The 10,849-nt window shown below is 42.0% G+C and overlaps 1 protein-coding gene across 1 annotated transcript; it reads left to right on the forward strand.

Moving 5' to 3' along the window:
* The first annotated feature begins 382 nt into the window (after nucleotides 1-382).
* On the forward strand, nucleotides 383-10,702 carry thoc1 (THO complex 1). Its single transcript, XM_055883611.1, has 21 exons — nucleotides 383-492; nucleotides 739-812; nucleotides 930-990; nucleotides 4,775-4,844; nucleotides 4,971-5,089; nucleotides 5,236-5,284; nucleotides 5,371-5,466; nucleotides 5,585-5,667; nucleotides 5,808-5,887; nucleotides 7,491-7,599; nucleotides 7,785-7,919; nucleotides 8,134-8,234; nucleotides 8,386-8,452; nucleotides 8,540-8,590; nucleotides 8,767-8,837; nucleotides 9,007-9,102; nucleotides 9,328-9,393; nucleotides 9,554-9,637; nucleotides 9,754-9,901; nucleotides 10,017-10,101; nucleotides 10,257-10,702. The coding sequence occupies exons 1-21, from the start codon at nucleotides 442-444 to the stop codon at nucleotides 10,532-10,534; spliced, it is 1,974 nt and encodes a 657-aa protein (XP_055739586.1). The 5' UTR covers nucleotides 383-441; the 3' UTR covers nucleotides 10,535-10,702.
* Nucleotides 10,703-10,849: the final 147 nt, after the last annotated feature.

Consider the following 10,849-nt stretch of genomic DNA (forward strand, 5'->3'; position numbering starts at 1 on the left):
ACCAAGGTGTATAGTGCCATCATCTGGCCTCATGTAAAACTACACATCCATCAATAAGTAGGCTATTAATTACAATTAACATCCAGGGAATACACGATAAATCATCCCTGTTGAACTGGTTATAAAACAACGTTTTTGCACAAAGGCCAGCAATGGATTGGATTTTACAATGCCTATGCCTCGTTTTTAACAGTGAGTTGACGATGGTTTTCAATTTATACCTGTGTTTATGATGATCTTCCTAGTAAACTTTGACAAGCATACGTCACAAAATCTAAAAACCGGTGGAGCAGAAGACTCAAGAAGTAAATTGTATTTATGTTACATAAATGTAACATTACTTTTTGAACCCTGCGTTTCAATGTTGCCATCCTGAATGCACCCCATTTGAACCGGATCTAAAACTTCCGTCGGGGTCACGCTTATTGTGAGGAAATAGCTATGTCTCCTCCGATCTTATTCAACTTCAACGATGCAAAAGATACATTTACTGTAAGAACTTGTCTTCAATATGGTGTATTTCAGAATCTCTTCTATGCTTAAATGAAATTGTTTATCACATATTTTTAGAAACGCTTACAATAACTTTGCAAGCCAAGCATGATTCATTACGTTAGCCACGCGTTAGCTAACTGTCTAGCTTGCTTGCTAGCTAGCTAGATAACGTTGGCAGATTATGTGTAGTCTCAAAGAATACTAAACTAGTATTCTTTGTTGATTGTTCTATTTCTCACCTAGGCCGCAACCAGAAGTGCGTTGGACAACAAAACCAGCAAACCTTTGATAAACGCATTCAACCAGATCACTGGAAAGTACGTTAAGTAAATACAAACGTTAGCTAGCTAACGGACTATATTAATTAAATGATCTCTAGGCTATGCCCCTTCTGCCCACCTCATGACCGTGCCTGCCTGCTTGTCTCTCCACAGTGAGACAGAGAAGAAGACCACCCTTGACCAAGCTCTAAGGCAGGTCCTGGAGGAGCAGATTGTAAGTTGAAAGTGTATTTTATCTATAGTATATTGAATTTAATTGAATACATTTTGGGCAACAGACATATACAACAAAATGCACAATGTGGACCCAGAGGATATCACTTGAAAGTATTAATTAAAACGCTTGCTTCCAAAGTGGTCCTCGATGATGAAATCAATAACACATAATGATTTAAAAGAGGAGACAAAATTACAAACAACCATAAATACATTCATTTATATAGACATCCAAAAAAGTGGCACTATTCACTGCACTTCTCCCTAACCTTGAAAATAAACCATATTAATTTCACATTAAAACAATCTATTAATTGAACATCATAACGATCCTTCAAATAAATACACCTGACCAGCAGTAGGGGCACAAGGGGCAGTGGAGTGATTTCTCTTACTTAAACAACCTTGTCCAAATGAAAAATGTTGCTTTTTAAAGCTATTTTTTTACTTTTTGTTTGCTTGATCTCGAAGGGAAAGCTATTCCAGAGACAAATGCCTGTATGGAAAAACATGCTCCTCGCAGTACTGTTTACTATTGGGATTTTACAAGACATAACACTAGATCTGGTATTGTAACTGTTGGTTATATACCATATCAGTGTGGTTTTTCATATAACCTGGGGCGCGATCATTTTAAGGTGTCAAACATATTAAGTTTAAATTGGTCCACTCTGGACTCCAAAGGCAACAAGCCCATCTCCCAGAACTCCTGTATCCCTATGTGGGTCCTAGGGGAGACATTCAGCATATACCTGATAACATTATTTTGCATGACCTGCATTCTCTTTTTCAGCTTTTTTGAAAGCCCACTATACCAAGCAGAGAAGGCATAATCAAAATGACACAGAATAAAGGTTGAGACAAGCAGTTTCTTAACTTTAATGTTAAAATATCTAGTGTTACGATATAAAAATGTCAATATGTTTGCTATTTTAGAAAGAATTTTAGCAGCAATCAGGTCTCCAGAAAGGGATTGATCTAGGGACACCAAGATGCACTTGTTTTAGATTCAATCTCCTTGCCTGCGCAGTTTACCGTTACCATGTCAGCCCTAGGAAATCTAATGTAGTGACAATTCGTTGTCAGGCAACCAATCTCTAATGAAATGGAATTCCTTACTCAGGGTCTCCTCTATGTAAACTAAACAAAAAAAGAAACGTCCTCTCACTGTCAACTGTGTTTATTTTCAGCAAACTTAACATGTGTAAATATTTGTATGACCATAACAAGATTCAACAACTGAGACAGAAACTGAACAAGTTCCACAGACATGTGACTAACAGAAATGGAATAATGTGTCCCTGAACAAAAGGGGGGTCAAAAGTAACAGTCGGTACCAGCTACATTAAGTACTGCAGTGCATCTCCTCCTCATGGACTGCACCAGATTTGCCAGTTCTTGCTGTGAGATGTTACCCCACTCTTCCACCAAGGCACCTGCAAGTTCCTGGACATTTCTGGGGGGAATGGCCCTAGTCCTCACCCTCCGATCCAACAGGTCCCAGACGTGCTCAATGGGATTTAGATCCGGGATCTTCGCTGGCCATGGCAGAACACTGACATTCTTGCAGGAAATCACGCACAGAACGAGCAGTATGGCTGGTGGCATTGCCATGCTGGAGGATCATGTCAGGATGAGCCTGCAGGAAGGGTACCACATGAGGGAGGAGGATGTCTTCCCTGTAACGCACAGTGTTGAGATTGCCTGCGATGACAAGCTCGGTCTGATGATGCGGTGACACACCGCCCCAGACTATGACGGACCCTCCACCTCCAAATCAATCCCGCTCCAGAGTACAGGCCTCGGTATAATGCTCATTCCTTCAATGATAAATGCGAATCCGACCCTCACCCCTGGTGAGACAAAGCCGCGAATCGTCAGTGAGGAGCACTTTTTGCCAGTCCTGTCTGGTCCAGCGACGGTGGGTTTGTGCCCATAGGCGACGTTGTTGCCGGTGATGCCTGGTGAGGACCTGCCTTACAACAGGCCTACAAGCACTCAGTCCAGCCTCTCTCAGCCTATTGCGGACAGTCTGAGCACTGATGGAGGGATTGTGCGTTCCTGGTGTAACTCGGGCAGTTGTTGTTGGCATCCTGTACCTGTCCCGTAGGTGTGATGTTCGGATGTACCGATCCTGTGCAAGTGTTACACGTGGTCTGCCACTGCGAGGACGATCAGCTGTCCGTCCTGTCTCCCTGTAGCACTGTCTTATGCGTCTCACAGTACGGACATTGCAATTTATTGCCCTGGCCACATCTGCAGTCTTCATGCCTCCTTGCAGCATGCCTAAGGCACGTTCACGCAGATAAGCAGGGATCCTGGGCATCTTTCTTTTTGTGTTTTTCAGAGTCAGTAGAAAGGCCTCTTTAGTGTCCTAAGTTTTCATAACTGTGACCTTAATTGCCTACCGTCTGTAAGCTGATAGTGTCTTAACGACCGTTCCACAGGTGCATGTTCATTAATTGTTTATGGTTGATTGAACAAGTGTGGGAAACGGTGTTTAAACCCTTTACAATGAAGATCTGTGAAGTTATTTGGATTTTTACGAATTGTCTTTGAAAGACAGGGTCCTGAAAAAGGGACTTTTTTTGTTGTTTCTGAGTTTATAACCTTCCCTGATACCCGTATGGCTGAATCATCAGCATAAAGCAAGAGTTTGCACTTTACTGTATCTGGCATATCATTAACATATATAAGAGAGGCCCTAAAATTGATCCCTGCGGTACTCCACAGGATATTTCTTTGGCCTCTGACAGAACATCACCAACATTACATACTTGTGTTCTGTTGGTCAGATAAGACCTAAACTAATTCACTGCTACATAATGTAGACCCATGCATTTCAGTTTCAGCAGGAGAAAATCATGGTCCACAGTGTCAAAAGCTTTCTGTTAGTCTAACATGACCGTACCTGTATAGTTCCCCTTCTCACTTTCCTGCTTAATGTGGTCAAAAAGGTGGATAAGGCAAGTATCAGTGGAATGAGCTGTTCTAAAGCCAGATTGTAGTTCATGAAAGTTTTTGCTCAAGAAGGTATCCCTCAAGTTGTTTAAAAACTAATCTCTCAACAACTTTGGATAAGGTGCTGAGGATAGACACAGGCCTGTAGTTTCCTACATTTGTTCAAATGCTCTTCTTGTGGAGTGGAACCACCCGGGCTGTTTTGAGATCCATGGGAAATGTACCACTACTAATAGAAAGGTTTACAATATGTGTTATCATTTTAGCAGTGACACAAGCACTATCCTTTATGAATCTTGCAGGAAGGTTATCCAGCCCAGTTCATTTGTTTGTGCTCATTACGTGTAGTCAATTGGAAACGTTGTCCTCTGTTACCATGCAAAGCTAAAACAAATCATTTGTGATACCTTTGCTATGGTAAAAGTTGTTTATGAAAGGCTGGCCAGAGTGTCCAGAGCAGGTGGGTAACTTCTTAACCAGAGATGAGGCTATGGTGGTAAAATAATTAGCAACCTTTGCCTGGTCATAACATAAAACGTCATCAATATCCAGGCCAATACTACAGGATTTTACCTTATGGGGAGTTTTTGAGCCAATGTCCTTTAAAAAAAGTTCCACTGTTTCTGAGGCTGGTGTAAGTTGTCATTAACGGTGTCAATATAATGTTGGGATTTGGCCTTATCCATTTTGTATCTTGCTTGGTTCCTACAGTTAATATAGGTATACTGCCAGTACATGTTTATGCTCAATATGCTTTACGAATAATTAGTGAGAGCTATAGCTGGAGTCGAGTAACATTCTCGCTTTCTCTCCTTCTACAGGTGGAAAAGAAAGCACTCGTCGATGACTTCCTGTCTCTCATCTATCTCAGCATTGATGGAGTCACTGAAGGTAAGCAGCAGGCTCACTTCATAGAACCGTTACATCTACCTCTGTTCTACCTCCTTAGTATTTAATTGATATACATGTCGGACAGCAAATGATGTAATTGTGTAGTAAAGTCCCTTGTCCATGCAGGTATCTGCTCCGCCACTACTCCTTTCCTACTTTTGGGAGATATTCTGGACTGTCTACCTCTTGATCAGTGTGATAAGATCTTCTCCTTTGTTGAAGAGAATGTCTCCACTTGGAAGTCTGTGAGTAGCTTAGTCTGTGTTTCTCTGCGTTCTTAAAGTACGTTCAATGTAACTCCTGTACTTGGTGATCGTTTCCTTTTATAGAAGATCTTTCCTTTGGTTATTGAGGAAGTAATGCCAATAATACTTTCTCCTCTCACTTCCAGAACTCCTTCTACACTGCTGGGAAGAACTACCTGTTAAGGATGTGTAATGGTGAGGATAAAGTCACAAAGTTTGTTTGTTGTTGTTACCTTGATATGTGCAGATATTCCAACATGAAACACCTTCTGACTCTGCAGATCTTTTGAGGAGGTTGTCCAAGTCTCAGAACACAGTCTTCTGTGGGCGGATCCAGCTGTTCCTGGCTCGTCTCTTCCCCCTGTCGGAGAAATCAGGTGAGAGGATTACATGGATCTCAAATCATTACAGGAACGAAGATAATTCACGTTTAATCATGGATGTGGACATGTGGCCACCCTTGTGTTCTTTTATGTGTTCCTGTGTGTGTTTCAGGTCTGAACTTGCAGAGCCAGTTTAATCTCGACAACATCACAGTGTTCAACAAAAACGAGCAGGAAAGCACTCTAGGCCAAAGGGTAAGGCCTTGTTCTAAGGATTACAGATACTGTATAGCGTGTGAGCTGTTGAATGATATTATAGATATTGTATGTGTGCTGTTGAATGTGTTTTAATGAAGAATTAACCCTCAACACTAACTCTGTGTTGTATTCTACAGCCCACAGAGGAAAAAGAGGATGGGATGGAGGTGGAGGAGGGGGAGATGGGAGATGAGGAACCTGGTGCACCTGCACCTTGGTTAGTAACATGAGTCCTTGTTCTATCTATCACAATGCTTGGAATCATCAGTGGTTCTTCATGAACATAGCTATTACACAGAGCCCTATGCCGGCAAGTTTTGTTGAACATCTTTTTTTGCAGCTTGCTTAAAACTTCTTACGGCTGAAATCCCGTTAACGGGATCGATATGACAACAGCCAGTGAAAGTGCAGGGCGCCAAATTCAAACAACAAATCTCATAATTAAAATTCCTCAAACATACAAGTATTATACACCATTTTAAAGATAAACTTGTTGTTAATCCCACCACAGTGTCCGATTTCAAAAAGGCTTTACGACGAAAGCATACCATGCGGTTATGTTAGGTCAGCACCTAGTCACAGAAAAACACAGCCATTTTTCCAGCCAAAGAGAGGAGTCACAAAAAGCAGAAATAGAGAGAAAATTAATCACTAACCTTTGATGATCTTCTTTAGATGACACTCATAGGACTTCATGTTCCACAATACATGTATGTTTTGTTCGATAAAGTTCATGTTTATATCCAAAAATCTCAGTTTACATTGGCGCGTTATATTCAGTAATGTTTTGCTTCCAAAACATCTGATGATTTTGCAGAGATCCACATCATTTTACAGAAATACTCATAATAAACATTGATAAAAGATACAAGTGTTATGCATGGAATTATAGATAAACTTCTCCTTAATGCAACCGCTGCGTCAGATTTCAAAAAAGCTTTACGGAAAAAGCACACCATGCAATAATCTGAGTACAGCGCTCAGAGACCAAATCAAGCCATACAGATACCCGCCATGTTGTGGAGTCAACAGAAGTCAGAAATAGCATTATAAACATTCACTTACCTTTGATGATCTTCATCAAAATGCACTCCCAGGAATTCCAGTTCCACAATAAATGTCTGTTTTGTTCGATAAAGTCCATCATTTATGTCCTTTTTGTTCGCTGTTTAGTTCACAAATTCACGAAGCGCAAGCCAGACAAAGTCAAAAAGTTCCATTACAGTTCGTAGAAACATGTCAAACGATGTATAGAATCAATCTTTAGGATGTTTTTATCATAAATCTTCAATAAATTTTCAACCGGACAATTCCTTTGTCTTTAGAAATGAAAAGGAACGCAGCTACCTCTCACGGGCGTGCGCCTGACTGAGCTCATGGCATTCTGCCAGACCTCTTAGTCAATCAGCTCTTATTCTCTCCCCCTTCACAGTGGAAGCCTGAAACAAGGTTCTAAAGACTGTTGACATCTAGTGGAAGCCTTAGGAAGTGCAATATGACCCCATAGACACTGTATATTGGACAGGCAAAGACTTGAAAACCTACAAACCTCAGATTTCCCACTTCCTGGTTGGATTTTTTCCCTTGGGTTTTTGCCTGCCATATGAGTTATGTTATACTCAGACATCATTCAAACAGTTTTAGAGACTTCAGAGTGTTTTCTATCCAAATCTACTAATTATATGCATATCTTAGCTTCTGGGCCTGAGTAGCAGGCAGTTTACTCTGGGCACCTTATTCATCCAAGCTACTCAATACTGCTCCCAGCCATAAGAAGTTAAACAAGTTTCCACCTATGACATTGCTCCCTTTGTTCGTAGTTCCATCCCCATCGACTACAACCTATACAGGAAGTTCTGGACCCTGCAGGACTACTTTAGAAACCCTGTTCAGTGTTACGAAAAGTTCTCCTGGATTACTTTCCTCAAGGTGACTCTTCTGCCATCTAACCTTCTAAAACAATTTTAGGCAATTTTTTTATCTGACATCTACTAAAAGTATGACACTGCTTTAAAATGTTTCTTGTTCAAAACTCACTGACCATGTTTGTTCCTTTCGAGAAGACCGTGAAAATATGTTTGAGTTCATGGAAATGTTCTGTATGTTGTCTGTAGTATTCAGATGAGACGTTGGCGGTGTTTAAGAGCTTCAAGCTGGACGACATGCAGGCTTCTAAGAGGAAGTTGGAGGAGCTGAGGACAGCGGGAGGAGACCACGTCTACTTCGCCAAGTTCCTCACCAGCGAGAAGGTTGCATATCTCACCCTCATAATCAATAAATAGAATAGATCTATGCATGGGTGTTTGAGATGGACTACATTGCAGTGAGAGTGCAGAGTCACTTGGTCTACAAATCACCTTGCGTCCCAAATACGTCATTATTATGTGATTTGAGGTCAGCAATTCTGTGCCTCGACTTGTTTAAACAGATCCCCTCATACGCTGTCTCTTTTTGACCATCTAGCTAATGGACCTGCAGCTCAGTGACAGTAACTTCAGACGACACATCCTCCTGCAGTACCTTGTCCTGTTCCAGTACCTCAAGGGACAGGTCAAGTTCAAAAGGTGAGATGGCCCAAAAAGATGACCCTGTGCCACTCCATCATACCCTATGGCAGGTTGAATGCAATGTAGTTTGTCTAGCAGAAGACGTCATAGTAAAATCCATAATACTCTTTGACTGCTGTTTTGCCTAACTATTTGCCTGTTGCTACAGCTCCAGTTGTATCCTAAATGATGACCAGTGTTTGTGGATGGAGGAGACCACCAAACTGGTGTACCAGGTCTGTGTTTTTTTCTCTCTAGTCCGTAGATGGCACGGCACATTGTTGGGGATGTTGTACTATCCTGTCTAACTTGTTTCCATGTAGCTTCTCAAAGAGATCCCACCTGATGGAGACAAGTTTGCCACCATGGTTGAGGTAAGACTAGTCTGAATATTCTGGTATTCCGGGACATCTTTGTAATTCCTGCTAGTTCAAACGTTTTCTGAGTAACATCACAACATGTAGCCAACTGTTTGACAAGTCAAGGTGAGACCGGTAAAGGGTTATTGATGACAATGAAAGTTTTAAAGTCCTCTCTTATATTTTGACAGCATGTCTTAAACACAGAGGAGAACTGGAACTCGTGGAAAAATGAGGGATGCCCAAGCTTTGTGAAGGACAGGTATGGAATCAGAATTCAACAAACTCATGATCCTATATTTATAAAAATATTCATTGTCAAGACAAAGTATAAATTGAAAACTCATATCATATATTCAAATGAGGAATATATATATACAACGTTAATCTCATGAACGATACAAATGTATTCCCCCCCCCCCCCCCCTCAGACCAGTAGATGACAAGCCCAAGAGACCCACGAGGAAAAGACAAGCTCCAGAAGATTTCCTGGGTAAAGGCCCTGACAGGAAGGTCTTCATGGGGAAGTAAGTAGCAATTCTAACCTGTCCTCTGTATGGCAGTGATAACTAGGACAGACTAGTCATGTGTTCTCCAAAACCATAGTTGGTTTAGGATGGTTTATATGCCCAGTAGGATGATTTACAATGTCTAGCCCTCACATTGGAGTCTTAATGAAAAGTGTAACGAGTGACACAGCTCAGCTTCTCTACCACTTGGCTTTGCCAAAACACATGTTTATTTTCTTGCAGTGATGAACTCACGAGACTTTGGAATCTGAACCACGACAATATGGCGGCTTGTCAGTCCGAGAGCAGGTGAGTGATCATACGTCACTGTGCAGCTGGTCAAATTTACAGAGATCACATACCTACATGGAAGGTTTTTGTGTTTTGCTTGTTGTTCACCCAGTTCAAAAATAATTTCTTTCAGTGAACTGTTTGTTGACCCTACATAATGTAAATGTCTTGTCCACAGGGAGTTTATGCCTTCTCTGGAGGATTTCTTTGAAGAGGCCATTGAACAGGCAGACCCAGCCAACATGGTGGAAAATGAATACAAGTATGCAAGTGAATTGGAACTGATGATTGCCCAATGGTGTAAAGAAAGATCCTCCCATGAGAAAAGTGTTCTGGTGCGATATTCTTCAACTAACCTCCACCCTCCGTGTCACGTAGGGTGGTTCATAACTCTAACTATGGATGGCGAGCCCTGCGTCTGCTGTCCAGGAGGAGTCCTCACTTCTTCCAGCCTACCAACCAGCAGTTCAAGAGCCTGGCCGACTACCTAGAGAGCATGGTCATCAAACTGGCCAAGGAGCTGCCGGTGAGAAGTCTTGTCTGGAACCATGGCTACTCAAACATTTCATGACGACTTAGGTGGCCATCTTGGCGTCCATGTCTCCACCTCACTTTTGATTGATCCCTTTGCCCCATCACAGAAGGACCTTCCGTCTGAGGAGATAAAGACCGGGGAGGAAGACGATGAAGACAACAGTGACACCCTACTCAAGGAGAGCAACGACAGTGCGTTCTAACTTCATAAGACTGAAGTCTATATCATCTAGATATTATGAGTTAGTTGTAAAATATTGTCTGGATCAGATCCCTATTTTGTTATACATCTTTTTGATTTTACAAAAACATCACGTGATTAATTCCTTCGTTTTGTGTGCCCCCAGGTCCGAGCATGCAGAACAAGCTGGTGTCCAACCAGCAGATGGATGAGATAGCAGCCAAGCTGGGTGCCCAGTGGAAGACCCTGGCTGGCCAGCTGGAGATAAAGGCAGCAGAGATCCGGGAGATTGAGACAGACAGCGAGGATGTGGACATGCAGGCCAAGCTGCTGCTGGTGGCCTGGCAGGACCGCGAGGGGACACAGGCCACCGTTGAGAGTCTGGTTACAGCCCTCAATGCTGCTGGCTTCCCCAAGATTGCAGACATCCTCAATGAGACATAGATCATTCCCCCCCCATCTATTCCTCTCTTAATGTACCCCTCCCTGGCTTGTGTCAAGGGTTTCCTTTTGTTGGTCTGTAGTTATGCTCAAGGGACATGAACTGTAATTTTGTCCCCTAGAATCTTCAATAAATCTTTTTTCTAAATAAATGCTCTACTTTGACCCCTCGCAAGACACTATTGTAATGTCTTCTAGCCATACAGATTCATAACACTTAAAGGGGCACCTCAACCCCCCCCAAATGTATTTTAACTAGCACTTGACACCCCCATAACTATGGATGCAAGGACTGACCATCCATGATATCAGAGTGAT

The sequence above is a fragment of the Salvelinus fontinalis genome, chromosome 26, assembly GCF_029448725.1.
Source record: "Salvelinus fontinalis isolate EN_2023a chromosome 26, ASM2944872v1, whole genome shotgun sequence".
NCBI classification, from domain to species: domain Eukaryota; kingdom Metazoa; phylum Chordata; class Actinopteri; order Salmoniformes; family Salmonidae; genus Salvelinus; species Salvelinus fontinalis.

Excerpts from the sequence above, each read along its gene's own strand:
- thoc1 (XM_055883611.1), top strand. The coding sequence starts at position 442 with ATGTCTCCTCCGATCTTATTCAACTTCAACGATGCAAAAGATACATTT. Across the intron at positions 991-4,774 it reads AGGTCCTGGAGGAGCAGATT|GTGGAAAAGAAAGCACTCGT; the intron begins GTAAGTTGAAAG and ends CTCCTTCTACAG. Across the intron at positions 5,888-7,490 it reads CCTGGTGCACCTGCACCTTG|TTCCATCCCCATCGACTACA; the intron begins GTTAGTAACATG and ends CTTTGTTCGTAG.